At 32.8% G+C, this 21,136-nt stretch overlaps 1 protein-coding gene across 1 annotated transcript in view; it reads left to right on the top strand.

Moving 5' to 3' along the window:
* Positions 1-21,136, top strand: part of CEP85L (centrosomal protein 85L) — a 173,552-nt gene that overhangs the window by 142,538 nt on the left and 9,878 nt on the right. The window contains exons 7-12 of the mRNA XM_081293929.1: positions 89-241; positions 1,915-2,069; positions 5,742-5,859; positions 6,379-6,429; positions 18,845-18,952; positions 20,739-20,979. Coding sequence (XP_081150055.1) covers positions 89-241; positions 1,915-2,069; positions 5,742-5,859; positions 6,379-6,429; positions 18,845-18,952; positions 20,739-20,979 — 826 coding nt within the window. The remainder of the gene's footprint in view (positions 1-88; positions 242-1,914; positions 2,070-5,741; positions 5,860-6,378; positions 6,430-18,844; positions 18,953-20,738; positions 20,980-21,136) is intronic.

Below are 21,136 nucleotides of genomic sequence, written 5' to 3'. Positions count from 1 at the left end.
ATGGATGAATTCATTGATGCCCAAGACTGTAATGTTTGTTTTGTTAATGACTCAAAACCACTGAAGATTCATAATCTTTTTTCTTTAGCTTAAAACCAGAGATAGATATATCAATAGCCTGAAAAAGAAATGCCAGAAGGAATCTGAACAAAACAAAGAAAAGCAGAGAAGAATTGAGACCTTGGAAAAGTATCTGGCTGATCTTCCAACTCTAGATGATGTACAAAGTCAGAGTCTACAGGTAATATGAAATAATAGTCTCGTCTTTTAAATTCCATGAAAGAACAATTCTTTAGAAATTTCACTAATTATAAATTACTATTTAATTGCTGTTTTAGGATCTAGTTGAATCAGAAACTTTGTTCATCCAAGCATGAATAGAACTCTCATTGTTAAATAATATGTGGTTACATTCCTCATTAACCTATGTGATAACCCTCTCACTTAAATGTTCTACTGTAAGAGGTTGTTTCTAAACCAGTCTGATAAACCCGCCCCATAGATACTCATGCATGTACACGAATTCTGAATGTTTCCAATAATCTCTGCGATTCAAGACTCTTCACAGCGTTCTTTTGAGTATCTTTGTAGATGTTTGTTTTCCTCATTCTTCTTAGCCTTTCCATAAATTATTCCTTAGACCTTCATCTGTCTTCTGTTCACTCCCCTTATTTCTGTTTTCCTTTTATAACAGTACCTCAATCCAAAGTCTTACTGTCAATTCTGGCGAAGCCTGCCTGCCTAAATCTTACTTATAAATCCATAAAATCTACTCTTCAATTTTTTTCTCAAAGGCTTCCTAAGCAGGGTTCCTCAGTTTGGTACTATTGACAATTAGGAGTAGAAAATATTTTCTTATAATGGTCTGTCCTGTGCATGGATGGATGTACACTTTTTGCATTTGACCTTCTGGCCTCTACCTACTAAGTGCTAATAACACTGTTTGTTCCCTCCCCTCTCTCCAAATCCAAAAATGTTAACAGACATTTTCAAATGTTCCTGAAGATAAACATCACTCCCAGTTGAGAATCATTGGTCTAATCCATGGAGTGCCATTATTCTGCATATTCTCATATCTATAGAGCAGTCTTTATTTTGTATTAATTTATAAGTTGTAAAACTGAAAGAGATTAAGGTCAGGAAGTAACTTAACCACAGGAAGTTACATGAGCAGAAACAGAGCACTATAAATTAAATAACATGAGATGACACTATCTTACAACATTAGGATAGCTACTATCAAGGGTCTTGAACAGATTACAGTCATAATAGTCAAAAGATGGAACCAATGCAAGTGTCCATGGGTGGATGAGCAGGTAAGCAAAAGATTATTTATAAATCATGTATACATAGAGTGAAAAATTACTCATCCCTATAAAGGAAGGAAATTCTGGCATATACTACAAACTGGATTAATCAGAAGATATTTTACTGAATGAAATAAATCATTCACAAAAAGATAAATCCTGTTCTAACTTATATGGGGTCCAAGAAGAGTCAAATCATAGAAAGTAGAAAGCTGATTTCCAGGGGATAGAGTAAGGTATGGATTGGGGGAGTTGTTTATTGGGTATAGAGCTTAAATTATGCAAGGTGAGTTCTGGAGATTGGTTGAACAACAGTGTGAATGTACTTAACACACTTAGAAATGGTTAAGCTGGTAAATTTTATGTTATCTTACCACAATTCTAAGTAAAAATCCTTCTGTCTTCTAGAAATGCCTAATCCCATTCTCTTCTCCACAGTCCCATTCTCTTAACTCTCTTCCACTCAAAGGAGAGATAGTGTTAAGAACTCTAAATGAAATGTAGATAGCATAATTTTAGCAATGTGTTAATCCTTGAGAACCAGTAGTAATTTCTAATAGAAACATTTAATATTTCATATGTTATGAGCTATAAAAATTCTCCTTAGCTTCAGGTCCTAGAAGAAAAAAATAAGAATTTACAAGAGACTTTGCTAGATGCAGAAAAAAAGCTCGAAGAGATCAAAAAACAATGTCAAGAAAAAGAAGCCCAGTTAATTTGCCAGAAAAAGAAAGAAAAGGAGTTAGTATCTTCCGTTCAGAGGTAAGAAAACTTTCCAAATCTTTTTACATTGTTTTAAGTTATTCATAGTTCATCAAGCATTTCATTTAAAGTATATTAATTTATAATTATTACTTTATTCTTCTTCTTGTAAATGGGCTGTTAAGAAATATAATTTCAGCCAGGCGAAGTGGCACACACCTGTAATCCCAGCGACTTGGGAGGCTGAGACAGGAGAATTGTGAGTTCAAAGCCAGCCTTAGCAACTTCGAGGCACTAAGCAACTCAGCAAGACCCTGTCTCCAAGTAAATTATAAAATAGGGCTGGGGATGTAGCTCAGAGCCCTGAATTCAATCCCCGGTACCAAAAAAATAAAAATAATAAAGTATAATTTCACTGGAACAGATTGTTTCAGATGTGATTTAACATTTTGAAGCAATATACCAACATCTTGCCAAAGGTTTAGATGAGATTAGTAAATAATGAACAAACAAAAACAAAACACAATTGAAGACTGAGAATATTAATGAAAGTCCTCTGTTGGCTTTGTCAAAACTTAAGTAAAAATTCTAAATAACAAAACAATGGGGGCCAGCAAAATACTTACACTGCATTCTTTAATAGGCTATGTCAAAAAGGAAGTAATGGACTCCTATTTCACCTTAATGCAAGTAACAGAAATAGCAGTTTTGACATGTACCTTCCAATTCAACTCAAATATCTTGCCTTATATGACTCTTTTAAATTAATACAGCTAGAAATACAGTGAATATCATTTGTATCATATTGAAATAGAGTGACTATCATATTCAGAATGTGTGGTTAAGCTTGGAAATTAATATTGGATTCCTAGAACACCTAGAGAACTACTATATGTCTAAAGAATAATTTTCTTTCTTATTTAACTTAAACCTTAATGTTTTAGTCAGATTTATTACCTCTGTGACTAAAAGATCTGACCAGAACAATTATAATGGAGGAAAGGTTTATTTAAGGGCTTATGGTTTTCAGAGGTCTCAAACCATAGATGGGCCAGCATCATTCCTCAGGGCTCCTGGGGTAAGGAGGAATAACATGGTGGAAGAGTGTGGCAGAGGGAAGTAGTTCATAGTTGATCTGAAAGCAGAGAAAGAAACTCTACTCTCCAGATATAAAATATATGTCCAATAGCCACATCCCCATTTAACCACCTCCAGCCATACCCACCCACCTCCAGTCACCACTCAGTTAATCCCATTAGGGATTAATTCACAACACAATCCTTTCTCCTCTGAACCTTCTTGCATTGTCTTACATGTAAGCTTTTGGGGGATACCTCACATCCAAACCATAATACTTAATATCAACTATAAATAGATAAAACCATCCTCAAGAATAATATTAAAAAGCAATAAAAAACTAAATGTAAGAAAAACATTAAAGTACAAACTCTGTTTTCAGCTTTTAAATAAAAAATCTATCAGATTCCATATCGATTCCATGTTAATATTGCTTTGCTACTTCTTTCAAAGTCTTGGGTATAGGCTGGCCTGTTTTTTTCCTTGGTTTTAAAGTAGAAAAGTCTCTGATTTCTGAGATAATTCAGTCTTCAGTCTTCCTGATGTCAGCTCAAAAAAAAAAAAAATCACATATTTTTGATTCTACCTTTATTTTTTCTCCTATTTGATGCTTTTTTTTTTGCACTTTAATTTTCCTCTTTTATAACCCCATATCTTATACCTAATCTTTAGTCTAAAACACCTTCGTGAGCTGGGATTGTGGCTCAGCAGTAGAGCATTTGCCTAGCATGTGCAAGGTGCTGGGTTCGATCCTCAGCATCACATAGAAATAATAAAATAAAGGTATTGTGTCCAACTACAAATACACACACACACACATACACGTACATACACCTTCATAATCTTTGCTTGTATTCAACCATATAGCTTTTTCTTTCATCTTTATGGTAAAATGAAAGCAATGTAGTTGTTCTAACTTATAAAGCACCATGATAACAAACTTTAAGCTGTGTATTTTAAGAGCAGAATTAACAAAATCTGAAGATAATTGAATATTATCTTGTCACATTGTGTGCTTTTATATATTTATATGATTTTAAATTTATACGTGCTAGTATCATCCTAGAAAATTTCTCTTGCTTTCAAGTAGATATAAAGAAAAAAAGTTTGTTAATATTCTTCAATACTTGTATGGTTTTGGTGTCACTTGACTTTGGGTCCAGAACCTTAGCTTCCTCAGCCATGTAATAGTCCTTACATTTCAAAAGAACTTCAGATATGTATGTGATCATGAATTATGTCATATTTTTATCTATTTTATATAATATTTCTAAGTTTCTTTTTTAACTCTTAAGAACTTTTGGAATTTATAAATTGAGAAAATAGAAATTAAAATTAAAATATGTGGTAATAGTTTTCTCTGCTTTTCAAGAGAATTATTATTTTTTTAAATCAGCATCTACATTTCCTGCACATATAATATGCATGAAAAAACTTACTTGCTATTTATGAGAACACAGTACATTTTTTCCCTTCTGCATTCCTGGCTTACTTTTTAATTTGAAAGACTTCAGTATTTTTAATGAATTTTCTCTCTCTTGAAATGTTACAAGTAGATGGAAGATAGTGTCTTGACATTGAATTGTGTGTCTTGACATTGAATTGTGAAAGAACTTATTTTGAAAGAGAAATTATTTTTCATTTATAGATTGAAAAAAAGTATTTTTATTATAAGTAACAGTGTATTGCAAAGCAGTAGACTACATGCTAATACATAAAACTGTCTCTTGCCATTATCAGTTTATAAAACATGTCTGAAGTGCTTATTGTACCATCTAGGATTTTCAGATCTTTGCAATCTAAATATGGCATTGCCTGCTTTTGGAAGAGAGAAAGCTTTAGACACCCATAATACATGAAAAAAAGAAAAATAATGAAAATATAAGAACCTAAATCATAAGAAATTTCTCTTTTAGGACTCTGCTACTAGAGAATGACAAACTAGAGTTATTTCTAGCTTTCACATAGTTGTTTTTGTTTCGATTTTGGTCATTATTGTTAATGATATGATTTCTTTTAACCTAGACATTACTGTTGTTGTATTCTCAAGGAGAGTATCTCCCATGCTGCCCCTTTAACCTTTTATTTTTAATGTGCCAGAGGGGCTTCCTTATGTTGTTTACTCTTTGCCATAGATAGCATGATAAACTTGCCAAGTTGCAAACATAGTGGAGTGCTATTCTTATGAATGCAGGAGAATGTAATTCTGTACGTTTAGGCAACAAAACTATCCTTAGAAGCAGACTTTTGGTCAACTTAGAAAAAAAGGGCAAAAGATGTATATGCATATTCATAGTCTCCCTGTTGCAGTCATCTTAGTTGAAAAGCTGTGCTTTTAGGGAAGAAAGAATGAACAGAGTGTTAGATTAGAGAGCTCACATTTGGATAATGAAGAACTTTACTGAGGCCTAAGGATGTCACATACTAAGCAACTCTGGTCTCAAATTTTCCTTTTAGAGAAGGTGATAAAGCCTCTAGCTAATGGGCCTTTCTTATTTGTATAAAATAGTCATATACTTTCTGTGCGTCTTGATTGTTGCTTGATTAAAAATGTTACAGACTCTAAGATGGACAGCATTTATTTGAAGCCATCAGCCCAAATAAGCAAATAGAGCTGATTTTCGTCATCTAATTATGTTTTTCTAAAACACACAGTTTGCAACAAAAAGTAGAAAGATGTCTTGAAGATGGAATCCGCCTTCCCATGTTGGATGCAAAACAGCTTCAGAATGAAAATGATAATCTGAGGGAACAGAATGAGGCTGCTTGTAAGGTCAGTAGATGCGTTTAATAGTAAACATGAAATCAGTACTATGTGAGTATGGGTATATAGATATATAATTTATAGCCATTTTTTGTGAGTTGTGATTTTGTTGATATTTAAATAGCTTATAAAATTTTGAGTTTGAATGTTTGTATTTGGAAAGAAAATAACCATTTAAGCAAGTGTAAAAATTTAATTGAAATAAATGACAAAGCAAAGATTATCTTTTTCTTTACTAAACTGTTCAAAGTGTGTCTCAAAGTTATTTTTATAAGTTGCATAAAGAAGAGGTTTATTGAGAACTACAGGAAGACTTTTGTCATTTAAATATGTGTGATCTAAGTCATATTGTTGTTTAAAGGATACTTATTATGAAAACTTTTGTAAAATTTATAAAGACACCTTTTAAACAAATTTATAATTTCCTGTGCCTTTCTTTGTTTCATCTTGAAATACTGGTACTTTTAAAAAGTGGTGTGGGAAAAAATGAGTTTATTCACTAAGACTGATTTATTTCCTGTGTTTTAGATAATAGACAACCAACAAGATGAAATTAACAGAATGATTCTAGAAATTCAGGTAAGGAATATTTTATATTATTTTAATTTAGTTAAATGCTGACCTAAAAGTATTAAAACATACATGTGTTTGTATGAAAAGATAATTTTACCTGAGGTAAAGTTAAATTTTTTTAATATTAATCTTTTTTTCTCTTATTATTTTTATTTTTATTTTGCATTACAATTCTTAATACACCTTTATACCACGATTTATCATATCTCTGATTGTATATAAGGTATGTTGACACCAAATTCATACCTTAAATATTAATCTTTTAGTTTTTTAGAAAGAAATTTTTATTTAATAAATCAGTTTTTCCAAAATTGTTCTCTGTTCCTCATGTCTTCCTCTCTTTTTATTTGGATGTAGTATATCTCCACGACTTTGAACATATTTAATTTAGATCATCATAATCAAGTAGTTACAACCATGAACTGTTTTTGTCCAATTATTTGATCTTCATACATTATTTCTACCTGAAAAGGCATACAGAGCCCCATTCTATCTTATGCTCTTTATCTCCATCAGATTTTCTTCAGAGTTTTATAATGAACTGCCTTTCTCTGCCCCATCCTTTAAATATTGTTAATCCTGCAAGCATTTCTGTGTCTACTCCCTGGTATTCCATTAATACTGCCTAATGTTTTTATTATTCTCTCTTATTCTAATTGGTTTCCTTATTTTCTAATTACACTCTCCATCACTATTGTCTCAGCCCTGTGATACTGTTTATTGTGATACATCTCAAGTACAAAGATAATCTGGTAACTCTTATCTGTGGAATATCTCTATCATCTGTGGTCAAAACACTAAATTCTAAGCATCAACACAAAATTATCCTTCATATTGCCTCTCTAACTGCCTACCCTCAGTATTCATACCATTCATATGCACATACATATGATGACTCAGTAAATCTTAGTTCTTATATATGTTTCCTGAGAGTGTGTCCTTTTTGGTATGCTCATCTGGCAAATATCTACTCAACTTTCAGGATTCTGCAGAGCATTATTTTATAAAACCTTGACAGATTTTTGCTACCTCTTAGGTAGCACTGCCTGCTCTCTGTTTAACTTTTGCTCCGCTTCCTAATAATTTTATATATTACTATTTCTACAGTATCAAACTATAACACTTTATTTACATATTTTAATCTTTTTTTATTAGTTGCTCAAGACAGTACAATGATCTTGACATATCATACATTTGATTCAAATAGGGTATGAATTCTCATTTTTCCACGTGTACAGATTGCAGGATCACATTGGTTATACATCCACGTGTATACATACAGCAATCCTAACCTTCTAAGTTTCTTGAGAATGGAGGCTGTGGTAGCTCATCTGGAGATTTTGACCTTATCAGAATGCCTGACACATAATACACAGGTCCCAAAATTTGGAGACTAAAAGGATTTTCATTCTTTTACTCATTTGCCATGTATTTACCGAGCTACTGTAACCTATTTTCCAGGTACAGTTCTTGTCATATGTGATTCATCAGTGAACAAAACAATTCTAGTGGGAAGAGTTGGAAAAATGGAAAATGAATGTCACAGGCTATTAAAGCTTTTTCTGTTAAAAATTTGCTATTTAATGGACTGGGGATGTGGCTCAGTGGTAGGCCTGTCATGCATAAGGCCTTAGTTCAAACCCTAGCACTGAGAAGGGAAAAAAAAAAAAAAGTATTTTTTTTTTAAATTAAGTAGACTAGAAGGCAGTGACAGAAAGTGCTGCATTTCATAATGTGGTCATATAGTTTTTCCAAAAGAGGAAATATTTGAATATATCCAAGGGGATAGCATGCTAGACAAAGAGAGCAACAAATGTTCTCAATGTTGCCTAGTGTGCTTGCTTCAAGACCAGCAAGAAGGCTGTGAGCCTGGAGTGCAGGGATAGAGGCAGAGAGATGAGAGGTAATGCTGAAAAGTAACCTGGACCAGATCACGTGGGACATATTTATATTTTAATCTGAGTGTGATGAAAAGTCTTTGGGTAGATTTTATGGAGTAAATTTTTAGTTTTATACCTTATAATTCTATTCTTTTTTTTTTTTTTTTTTTTTTTTTGGCAGGAAGGGAGGGGAGCTCCCGGGGATTAAGCTCAGGGGCACTTGACCACTGACCCACATCTCCTGCCCTAGTTTGAATTTTATTTAAGAGTCAGGGTCTCACTGAACTGCTTAGCACCTTGCTCTGTGTGTGTGTGTGTGTGTGTGTGTGTGTGTGTGTGTGTGTGTGTCTGAGGTGCTGGGGATTGTGCATGTGAGGCAAGCATTCTATCAACTGAGCTATATCCTCAGCCCCAGCACCTTGCTTTTGCTAAAGCTGGTTTTGAACTTGAGATCCTCCTGTCTCAGCCTCTTGAGCCGCTGGGACATAGCACCCAGCTTATAATTCTAAAACTCTTTAAATGAAAGTAAAAAAGGTAAATGGTTTGCATGTCAGAAATACATATAGTCTTCTTTGATTGTCTTTTGATAGTACTACATGATTATCAATTTAATTAAACATCAGTCCAGTTCAACAAGTATATGATGAGCCCAATGGACTAATTTACAGAGGTTATGACCTTTATTTTATAGTCTTAAAAACTGTAGCTTCAAATTTTCCATAAGCCATTAGAATCACAAGATTGTTAGGTTCTCTCAATCATAGTTATCTGACTTCTTATAGTACATAAAGAAATTAATTTCTACGTCATATGGTAATATTTTCCAAGAAGTAGATCTAATAAAAGTTATCTAAATTAGGAAAAATCAACACAAACCTTGGCAGGAAACTTGCATCAAAAGACTGGTAAGATTATGTTGGTCACATACTATCCCCTTATGTTATAGTGTTCAGTATATGTTTGTATTAATTCAAATGTTTTTTTATATCTCATTTGTGGAGGTTTATTAATGTAATTACTCCCGTATATTGTCTTTGGTAACATGTATGTCATGATTATTTGCAATTAATATGTAGAACAATATGTAATTTTATGCCATTGAATCTTTGATTATAAAATGTTTGAGCAATCATTCTTTTATTTCTTGAAACTACTTATAGAATTGAAATCAAATTAATGAGTACATTTATTTCCAAATATTTGAGCCCAAACAATATACTCATTAATTCTGTTGTCTTATTATTTGGAAAAATAGCTTTTTCTTTTCTCTTTATCTATCTACCTACCTACCTATCTATCTGCCTATCTATCTATCTATCTATCTATCTATTTATTTATTTTTACCTTACCAGTTCATTTATCCATTTTGACCATGTAGGCCTATAGATGATAGTTTTCTTTCTTTTGAATTGTTTATTTGTTCTTTTTTGTTATACATGATAGTAGAATATATTTTGATGTATCATATATATGTGGAGTATAACTCCCCATTTTTGTCATTGTACATGATGTGGAGTTAACTGGTCATTTATTCATATATGTACAAGGAAAATCATGTTTGATAGATGATAAAATTCTTATAGACACAGACAATAACATTGATTATGTGATATAGCTATATTTTTCAAGATATGATTTAAATGACAAATTATAGATGGTGACAATTATAACTCACATCTCTTTCCATAATTTTATTTATTTAAATTCATGGGGTTTTTTTGGCCCCTCATAGTTGAAAAAACTAGGTTTTTGTTTGTGTTTTTACTTATGACCTTTTATAAACATGTATACTTTGTAAAAACCTGAAAAAATGAACACTAATTATTTCTCAGGCATTTCAAGTTCTAAAAAGAGCACTTTTACTTGAAAAAGATTTATTGTGTTGCACTGTTGTTAATGAGCATAATTAATAGGCATAGTATCAAGTTGGTAATCTCCTAGAGTAGTTGCCTTTAGTAGCTAATTGTTAAAACTGCCTAAGTTTTCCTCATCTGTCTACTTAAAGGATGGTGAACCTTATACCTATGTAGATTATGATGTCTTTCCCATGTGCTTTACTGCTGATTTTTAATTTCTTCAAATTCCTATATATAACAAAATACTATGTAATTAATAATAGCAGAGAGCTTTTATGTTATTTTTAATATAAATTATGCATTTAGCTATCCCTGCAGTATTAAATTCATTGTAAAATTTCACTGCCATTATAGTTTGAATGATCTTTCTTCCTAACGGTAGTTGGACATTGTTCCATTTTAGAGTGTTTAGTAAACAAAGATAGCAGGTGTTCTTGTTTTGCCTGTGTACAAGTATGCGTGTATGTGAGTGTGTGTGTGTGCGTGCGTGTGTTTTACTGGAGATTGAACCGAGAGGCATTCTACCACTGAGTTACATCCCAGCCTTTTCATTCATTTAAGACAGGGTCTCCTCTTGCTAAATGCCCCAGGCTGGTCTTGAACTTGTGATCCTCTTGCATCAGCCTCCTGAGTTGCTAGGATTATAATCATGTGCCATAGTGCCCAGCTACATAGATTTGAGTTTTGCTTTTTACTGCTTCTTTGTGCCCCTGTAAACTACTAAGACCTGATTTGTTCAGCGATCATTTTACTGATTTGGAGTACTGCATTGCTTTGCATATTAGGAAGTTGTTCTCAGCAGTTTAAATTTAATCTCAAAAGGGAAAAATAAAATCCCATGCTATGTACATTTTATGTCCAATTTTGTAGGAGATTAAAAAATGAGACATTGTTTCATAGTGAAAATTCTGTGTTTAAAGTATAGCTATAGTTTACTACCTCATATCAGATCAAATGAATACTTACCTGGTATAGATTACAGACAAGTTTGATTGACAGCTTTGTAATTTGGGGAAAAATTGGTCTCCTACCAGTAATACTAAATTTGTTGTTGAATATATAAAAAGTACTTTTTTATATAGAAGTATATGCTAAATTTGAAATTGAATTGAGTGTTATAAAATACAAATTTATGTACTATTTTTTCATCATTGAGATAATTGTTAACAGGCATGAATACTTTATTTACTCACTGATCTTTTAGAAATTGTGCCTTTCTTTATGTTCTTGAAACTAGTATAGCTAAACTGGCTTCTTCTTCTAAAGGCTTTTTTTTTCTTCTGTCCATATACAATACAAAAAGATATTTTGCAATAGAACCTTCACTGTCATTTCCATAAATGTTACATTCAGAATGTGATTGAGTTCTACATTGGGCATTACTTTCCTCCCTATTTTTTTCTCAAAAGCACATTTCACCTTTATAAGCCTTTTTCTTGTTAGCTATTATCACTGTCTTGTATATTTGTAATCTTTTGGCAGAGGAGATTATAGAGCATAATGTTTCAGAAATGTGTATTTGTTTTCTCTAATGTTAAAGCGTTTCCTCATTACAAGAACTTATACATTTAAATGGTCTTTCTGAATTGACAGCTATCAGTAAATTATTTTAATACCACAAAAGACCAGAATGATAGTTCAGAAGTCATTAAGACTTGTTATTCTTAATAGGAATGATTGTAGCCAACAATTTCAAAACTGTTGACAGTCTGTTCAATTTATATTAAGAAGTTTCCATATTCTCAGAGGAGTCTGTTACAATTTTTACCACGTCTCATAAGCCTTCATCTACTAGATTTTCTTGGTGGAAATATTGGGAAAATGCATTATAAGCCAATAGAATGCCTTATGGATAAAATATAATATCTCAGGCTGGGGTTGAAGCTCAGTGGTAGACCACTTGATTAGCATGTGTAAGGCACTGGGTTCAATCAAACAAATAAATAAAATAATGGTATTGTGTCAATCTGCAACTAAAAATAGTTTTTTAAAAACATAATATTTCTCACCTAAATAAATATCAATTTCTTTAATGTTGTCTTATTGTATAAAGTTTATCTCCTTTATTTTGTTATTATACTGTTGTAATGTGTCCTAAGATGAAGTTTTTTCTTCCTAAAGTTTAATTTTTACAAAACTTACACGTTAAATAGATTTTTGATGAATGAAAAACTAAAAATATTCTCATTATATTATTAATATTTTTTGAAACTACCAACCAAAAAATGTCCTTACTCTACTCCTTGTCCTTATAAAGAACATGCTATAGTTTTTGCATAATTATGTCAGAAAAATGTGTAAAGAGTGTATGTCTTTAACTTCTGAAAAATCATTTGTTTGAAATAGGGAGTAGCAGGGAGGGATACAGTTCACTTGAATTGTGAAAGAATGTACTTGGACTTGTTTGTAGTATGTCAAATCTATATGGATGTTCAAATTATTTGGAATGCTTTTTAAAATATATTTTTCTGGGTCCCAGTTGTGAACCTTAATGAATCACTATCTCTGGGATGAAGTTTGAATTATACATTATACTGCCAAGTTCCCTAGGCAGTCCTTAACATAGCCAGGGAGTGGTCCTATTTCTAGAGTTCTCAAGTTTTATAGTCCTCGTTGTGTTTGGTGGACCACAGAGTGGGAACTGCATGGTAAGACAGGCTTAAATAAGAATAAGGTTTAGTTTCTTAGACACCTGGGTATGTTTTTGAGTACATATAAGCTGTTTTGTTAGATCTTACTTACAAACCAGAACATAGATCAGAAGCTAGATGTAAAGAAATTCAGGCAGATTATTTTTTCTTTTTATTGCTAATTTTTCATATAACAATTTTATGATATAATTCACATAATATTTTGTTCTCATATTTATGGTGTATGCTTCAGTATTATTAGTATATTCACAGATATGTGCAGTGAAGACCACAATGAATTCTAGAACATTTTTATGTTCTATAGGAAAAAAATCTCCATAGATTTGCTTATTCTGGACCCTAGATATATCCAGAGTCTTATGTGTTTATTTTTCTGACCCATATTTAGCTAGTAAACTCCTAATTTCCAGCTGATACCATGTACTATGGCATAACTTGCTTCACAGACTAATTCATTCTGGCTCCTTTGAGGACTAGTTACTTAGGTTAGTATTTGAGATTTGTTCTTACTCCAGGAATATTTTCCAGCTATCTTTTTTCTCTTTGGGAAAGTAACCTAGTCTGAAGAACCCATAAATCTAAAAGTAGTCTACCACATGCCTGTTGCCACAACCTCCAGCGTTTTTGAGAGTGCTCTTAGGCTTGAATTTCTCTATAAAGTATATTGCAGTTGAAGTCAGTTCATTATAGATACCTTTGGAACTCCCTGTTCTATGGCCTGCTTCTCCTCAGGCAAAATCTCTTTAAGCCAGATCAGTGGGTGTGGGGACAATGGCAGTCTTCTGAGTGACACCCTTACTTTAGGAGCTGAATAGTCAGTGGGGGTCTACTGGACAGCATCTCCCTTATCTCCTTAACTTGCTTGGCCCAGCATGTAACACTCCTAACCCCATTCCCCACCCCACAATCTGGGGCAAGAACAATCAGGACCCCATTATTCTTAATGGTGCCACACCCCAGGTAAAGCCTCCATCCCAAGTGATGATCTGAGTGGAAGAAAGGAGCCCCCACATTTTGGCTGTTCATGCCTGAAATATGTAACAAGGGGCAGGATTATAAACATTGATGTCCTTTCTCTTCTGGAAAGATAGTTCACCTGGGAGCCGACAGAGAGGGAACCCTGTATTATTGAGCGAGAGTCTGGGGTGGAAGTTCTATCTCAAGCTATGAAAGAGGGATAGGGTGAGTCTTGTTTTGCAAATCAGTCTCTTGCTTTCCTGATTTTTCTCAAATAAATATCTGTTTCTTCATTTGCCTGCCTGCTTTTAGGATCATTTCCAGAAACTTTAAATGTTTTCTAATATTCACCCATTTTGTTGAGGAGCAAGTCTGCAGAGTTTCTCATGCCATTGTGCTGAAAGCAGAACTCTCAGGCAATTGTTTTCAGAGTTATATCAGAATGCAAAATGACAGCTAACTGAAGAAAGGAATTAGAGCTGTAGACGATCTTAGATTCTTATAAACAGGAAACTAAAAAATAGCATTTGCATAATTCTTGTTTGCTTTTTTAGTTTTTACAAGTATTTTGAAAATTTACCCACAGGAATGAAGAAAAGGGTTTTTTTTTTTTTGGTGGGGGGAGGGATGTGTGGGGGTACTTGAAATTGAACCCAGGGGCGCCTAACCACTGAGTCATATCCCCAGTTCCTTTTTATTTTGAGACAGGGTCTTGCTCAGTTGCTTAGGGCCTGCTGAGTTGCTGAGGCTGATCTTGAATTTGTAATCCTCCTCCTTCAGTCTCTCAGGTTGCTGGGATTATAGGCATTTGCCACTGTGCCCAGCAGGAAAAAGGATTTAATATTTGCCCATACTTAGACCAAAGTGAGAAATAAAGCTTCTGGTGCCAAGCACAGTGTTTGTTAAGGTGGCGGTGAAGTAATGATGATATCACATGTTACAGGAAGTCTGCTCTCTGGTTAATATTTGTTATCTCTAAACTTCAGTCACCTTACAAAGTAAGAAAACATATTTTTTAATACATGGAAGAGCTGAAAGATGTTATAACTAAGATTCTAATACATGTCCTTTTGACTTCAAATGTTTATGTTCTTGACATTACTCTTAGCTTCCTCAAAGTGAAAAATTCCAAAAGAAAAGCAAAAATGCACCAAAAAAGTGTTGTCTGATTCCTTCTTTATGGAGGCTCTAATGACAAATCATTTTAAATGAAAGGTCTTTTCCCATAATGATTTTTAAACTGCTGCACATCAGAAAACCAGGATCTTCTGTGGAAAACACCTTTAAATTCAATTGCCCTGAAGTATAATTGGGAAATTTTGTCTCCAAAGTGAAATGTATTTTTTAATATATTGCAGTCTGCACTATGATGGTGGTATTAGTAGTTCCTTGAGCTCAAATAAAGTGCCTCATCGTATTTTCTGTTACATTTGTTTTAGGAGCTTTATAATGAACAGTCTATCCAGTTTGGCATTTGGCATAGGGCCTTGCACAGAAAAAGATGCCCAGTAAATATTTGTTAAATGAGTGAAATAACCTTTTTATTAAAACAAAAAACAAATTAGGTATTGACTGGTTACTTTTGCATTGACTCATTAGTTTAGTTCATTCAATAATTTTTTCTGAGATTGTACCACAGGTCACTTTTCTAGGGGATAACTAGTGAACAAAACAAGCAAAAGCCTTTGCTCACAAGAAAATTCACCCACTGTGCTGAATTTGGAAACTACTCATTAATAGCTAATCTGCCTTCTCTGTGCTCAGTCTAGAAATCTTAGAATTATTCTTAGCTCTTCTCTTATCTCACATTCACACCTTCACAGTATATCTAGAATCTGGTTGCTTCCAGATTCGCCTCCATTGCCACCCTGCTCTAAGCCATCTTTGTTTCTCATCTGTTATTTCTTCCTGTTTCCATCCTTCTCTGCCCACAGTCTGTTCTCATCTGTCTGAGTGATCCTATTGAACAAAAATCAGAATACATCATGTGTCTACTCAGAACTCTTCAACTGCTCCTGAGGACTTAGGAGATCCTACCACTCTGTTTTCCATTCTGCCTTCATCTCTGACCCTACTATAGCTCCACTGTTCTTAGTATGCTGGTTGTCTTGTGTTTGCTCTTTAGCAAACACAGATCTTCCCTAGAACCTTTGCACTGACTAAAACTCTCTTTCAAGATATCTGGAGAACCTTCTTTCTTATTTACTTCAGATCTTTGCTTAAGTGTCACCTTTTCCAGAAGCCCTTACTCTCTAGCCTCCTTAAGATTTTACAATACTCTATTTGTTCTCGACAGTAGTAATCAAATTATAACACACAAAACTATGTTATATTTACTTTGTTTCCTTTAGTCTTTTTCTACCTAATAAAATATTTGTGAAGGCCAAGAGCTTTGACTGTTTTGTTCACAGAATTGTGTTTATATGAGTAATTGCGTAAATCTGCTAGCTAAGGTACATCTGGCTTTCCTTCATTTGAGCTTTTTGTATATGGGTCATTCCCAAATTATTTGACATCAAAGCAGTATATGTACTTAGAAGTATCTTCAACTTCAGAAATGAACATAGTATATACCAGTAGGTTAGTAACTTAGCAGAATTTTTAAAAAATATTATTTACATGGGAATTTAAGAGATATAGACATTTGAACTTAATTCAAATTTTTAATTTTAATAAGCCCCCATATGTCTAGTGTTATTTTGAACTTCACAAAAATCAAATATTTATTTCAGTAAATAATATAGGTTATTTTATTTAAGTGTACTGTGCCACCATTTTGAGCAATTATATTTTTAAAATCTTAGAGACCTCAAAAACTGCTTTGCAAAATTCTTTTGTGAAATAACATGCATTATTTATTCTTGATAGAATAAAAAACTGAAACTTCTGTAGAGTTTTTTATCTTACAGATAAAATGTACAAACTTGGTATTATGGATTTATATGTCAAAAAATATGTCTTTGCATTTATAAAAACTAACACGTCTCAAAAGCTTATATGATTTTATATTAAAATACCCAAAAGAAACTACTTACCAAAACCTCCTCTGTTGTTAAAGGATAGAATGGTTACAAAAAATCAACAACAACAACAAACCCCTACAAAGAGCCAGGTGTGGTGAGGCATGCCTGTAATCCCAGTTATTTAAGAGGCTGAGAAAGAAGGATGGAGTCCAGCCTGGGCAATTTAGCAAGACCCTACCTCAAAAATAAAAAAGTGCTAGGCATGTAGCCCAGTGATGAGTAGTAAATAAATAAAATAAGAAATGTTGTTATGTTTTTACATGAACTTCATTTTGGAGATGTAGTTTAATAATCAGACTTTATTCTATTTTGTCTTAATTTGAATCTGATGAGCCCATAAGTATAGTTTTTTTTTCTCCCTTTATCTTCAAATCCTAAAATATATACTTTTTCATACAATTTAGGATAAAGAGGTAATTAATGTTTTTGTGGTGAGAGGTTGCTGTCTGACAGCTCCAACACTCATTCCTGGTGTTATCCTAGAAATGGTACAATTTGAACCTTCTAGGAAAAGCTCATCTGTGAGCTCTTTCCCCTGTTAAGGGGTTTCCTGATAAGTACCCTTAAGTACACCCAATCTTATATGTTAACCTTGATGTTATTTACCAAATCCAGTTTTCCTTCTTTTGACAAATAGCACCACTGCCAAACACTTCTCCTTTTCTGATGAAGAAGGCTGCCTGTGTCATCCATCATAGATTTAAATTTAGCCTTACATAGAAACATGAGTCACTAGCTAATTATTAGTTGCATTCAAGGTGACTCTGAATTGGTTGAAATATAACACACCATGAGCTTTTCAAGAATTATATTATGACATTATGAAAACATCCCTCTTCGGTTCAGTTTTCAGTGTTAAGATGTGAGTTTTAGAGTAGTTTATCTATGATGCTTTTCTAATATAATTCTAATAAGCAGTCACAAAATTTAAGAAAATTTAGTTTGAATTCTGGATTACAGCCAAATCTTATCAGGTCAGAAAATCTTTGCAGGACAAATAATTCTCCATATGTCATTGAATCAATGAATTATGAAGGAATTTTAGTGTCTAAAAATACACACAGAGAGTCTCATATGTCTGCATGCTGTGAATTACATTTTTGTCACATATAGAACATTTTTTTCTTGGAAGAAAATGTATTATTACATGGTTTTATTGGTTTTTATCCAGCTTTTGAGTTTTTTAAATATATTTTCATTATTTAGAGTAAATTAAATTTGAATGTCTATTACTAAGAAGTCTATATTTATCCTTCTCTCTCGTCCTTGGTGATAGCTGTCTCTCTTATTCCATCCAAAGATAATGCAGAAAAAACTCTAATATAAATTCTATGAATTATGTTTTGGGTAGTCATTATATTGGAGTATTTTGAGTTGAGAATAAATACAGACCTGGAAGGAAAAAAAAAGATATTCTTCCCTGGTCATGTGTTTGTTGATTTTGTGGTCTAACCAAAGGAAAAAAGCTGACAGAATACCTAGAATTCACTAGTAACTATAGAATTTATGGCAAGGTTTTCATTAGTGTAAGATGAAAATTCGGATTAATCAGCTCAAATAATCTAAGTACTCTAAAAATGTCCTATGTAACCTTGGTCAACTCAGGGTTTTCTTATAATAGTATCATATCTGATGATTTGTAATTTTATAAAGGAGTAAGAAAGAGTTTAATTTATTGAAGTCCCCCAATAAATTTATGGATTGAGATCAACACCATGTAACATAGTTAGTAAACAGAGAAGGGAGACTGTGCTAACAAATTGCCAATAAACAAAAAAATAAGAATTATTTGTCATGTAACATTAAATAACAACTTTAAATTTGATGTGTTTTACACAGATTAAACATTTCCTTATGAAGTTTTTTGTTTGTTTTTTACTTTTTTTCTTGAAGCCATTCACTCTATAAGTAATGAGTCATTTTTAAAGTAAAGATTTAATCTTCTCAGAAACTAGGAAGGGAAAAAAATTGAAATTATTCAGACTCAATATTCCTTGTTACCTGTATGTGTGTTAACATGCTTTGCTTTACAATTTTTGTTGTTATTGTTCTAGTCAATGCAGGGCAAACTTTCTAAAGAAAAATTAAACACACAAAAGATGATGGAAGAACTGGAGAGGAAAGAGAGAAACCTGCAAAGATTAACAAAAGCACTGCTTGAAGTGAGTAGATGAAATTCAGACTGCCTTGAAAGGATGATTCACTACCTATTTAAGTTTAAGCCAATGCTTATTTTGATTTTGTACATATTAATTAATAGAAAGTTTTCAAGGAGACTTGACTATGATGTGCCAGTTAATTAAATTCATTAGGTTTCTTATGAAAATCAAAAACAAATTTATTTTTCTTATAGTTAAATCTATAAAATGGTATTCTAAAGCAAAGCCAAATGCTGTCTGAACATTTGGTCCCAAAGTGAAAAATAAATCAGGCATAAATTGAATATAAACAAAATTACCCTTGGGCTGGGGATATAGCTCAATTTATAGAGTGTTTGCCTTGCACACACAAGGCAATCCCCAGCACCACAAAAAAAAACAAAACAATATTACCATTGAAAACCCTTAAGGAAGATGCATTGTTGGCAGTTCATCATTAGAACAGATCATGCTTTCTCATTTGAAATAAAGTATTTGACCTGTATGTAAGGACCTATTGTACAAAAAAGTACATATTTTAACGGTCATAATTATATTTCATCCATATATATTTAAGAATGCATCTCCAAAAGTTAAAGATATGAAATCCATGTCAAATTCTTCTGGTGTGAATATGCAATGTATGATTATTCCACTGTAAGTGACAAACCGATTTCTCTGGGTTGAGGTTATGGCCCAGCCTGACTTTTTGCATTGTAAAGTTATAGGCCTTGCAAACAGCAAAGGATCTGTGGGACTGTGTTAATATGCAGTTTTTCAGTACCCTTTCTCCATCATTGCCTAAAGTATAAGATGATTGAAAAATGGTATAAATGGTTATTCTGAAAAACAGCTCTAAGTGGACAGCTAATTAAACTATTACTACTACTACTACTAATTTTTGTTTTATATTGTTTTTTGGAGTGCTGGCTATTAAACCCAGAGCCTTGCACATGCTTGACAATCCTCAACCCTTTAAACTTATCTTTTTTGGGGGTACCAGGGATTGAACCCAGGGGTGCTTAACCACTAAACCACATCCCCAGCCCTTTTTAAAAAAATTTGAGACAGGCCAAGTTGCTAAAGCTGGCTTTGAACTCCTCCTGCCTCTGAGCTGCTGGGATTACAGGCACACACCATCATGCATATCTAAACTTAATTAGCAGTATTCAGGATAAGGAGGTGATAATTTTGGATATAAGGGTAGCAGTTTCTGAATATAGTAAGTCAAGAGTTAATATTAATGCTTCCAACTCAAATTTAACAATTCAGAATTATTGAGTTTTTCTCCAATCTTTGGTTTTGTATTTGTATTTTTTCTATTAAACTGAAATTTTTTGTTTCTGTCAACATTAATAACAAGCTTTTTTTCTCAATATAGAAAAATTCATTTCAAAGTAATTAAATAACTATTGCCATTAACAGTAAAAAATAATAGAATCTGGCCTAATGTTTCTTTGTGGGTTTTTTTTTTGTCCTTTGAATAAATTTTATTATAGAAAAATATATACACAACCAAAATGTTCATTATATAAGAAATTCTAGAACCTAAGGCTGTTTTGGATATAGGTTTTTGGTTTTCTCTCAGGTTTATCTTAAGGCATCAGAGGAACTGTGTCCACTATATATATTAATATATTTCTTTTTCACATTGCACATATGCAGTTGAATTTGGTTGATATGCATGTAATATGACATGCATTCTGATAATATAGACTTGTTTATAGTCTTGGAGAAAAAACATTAAACCTATATTGCTTTTGAGTACTTTTCCTCTAACAACTCTTTTTTTTTTTTTTTTTTTTTCCAGCCATTGCAGAACCAAAGACAAATAGAAGAGACATGCTCTTTATTGGATCAGGGCGAGGAAGCAGACCAATCTAGGCAGCAGACAGTTCTTTCTAAACGGCCACTATTTGATTTGACTGTGATTGATCAGCTGTTCAAAGAAATGTCCTATTGTTTGCTTGACTTGAAAGCATTGTGCAGTATTCTTAATCAGCGAGCTCAGGGCAAGGAGCCTAATCTTTCATTATTACTGGGAATTAGATGTAAGTGGCTGATGACTTGTCTTTATTTTATTGCTTAACAATTAGAAACCTGTCTTCATTAATCAGGAATTTCTTACTGTCTTTTTTCTGTTTATTTTTGTTATCTTCTTTCGTACTTAGGTTTATAAGTTTCTGACTCAATTTATGGGTTTAGGTA

This window comes from Spermophilus citellus, assembly GCF_964194105.1.
Source record: "Spermophilus citellus genome assembly, chromosome: 5".
Classification (NCBI taxonomy): domain Eukaryota; kingdom Metazoa; phylum Chordata; class Mammalia; order Rodentia; family Sciuridae; genus Spermophilus; species Spermophilus citellus.
This window is presented reverse-complemented; position numbering and strand designations above follow the sequence as displayed.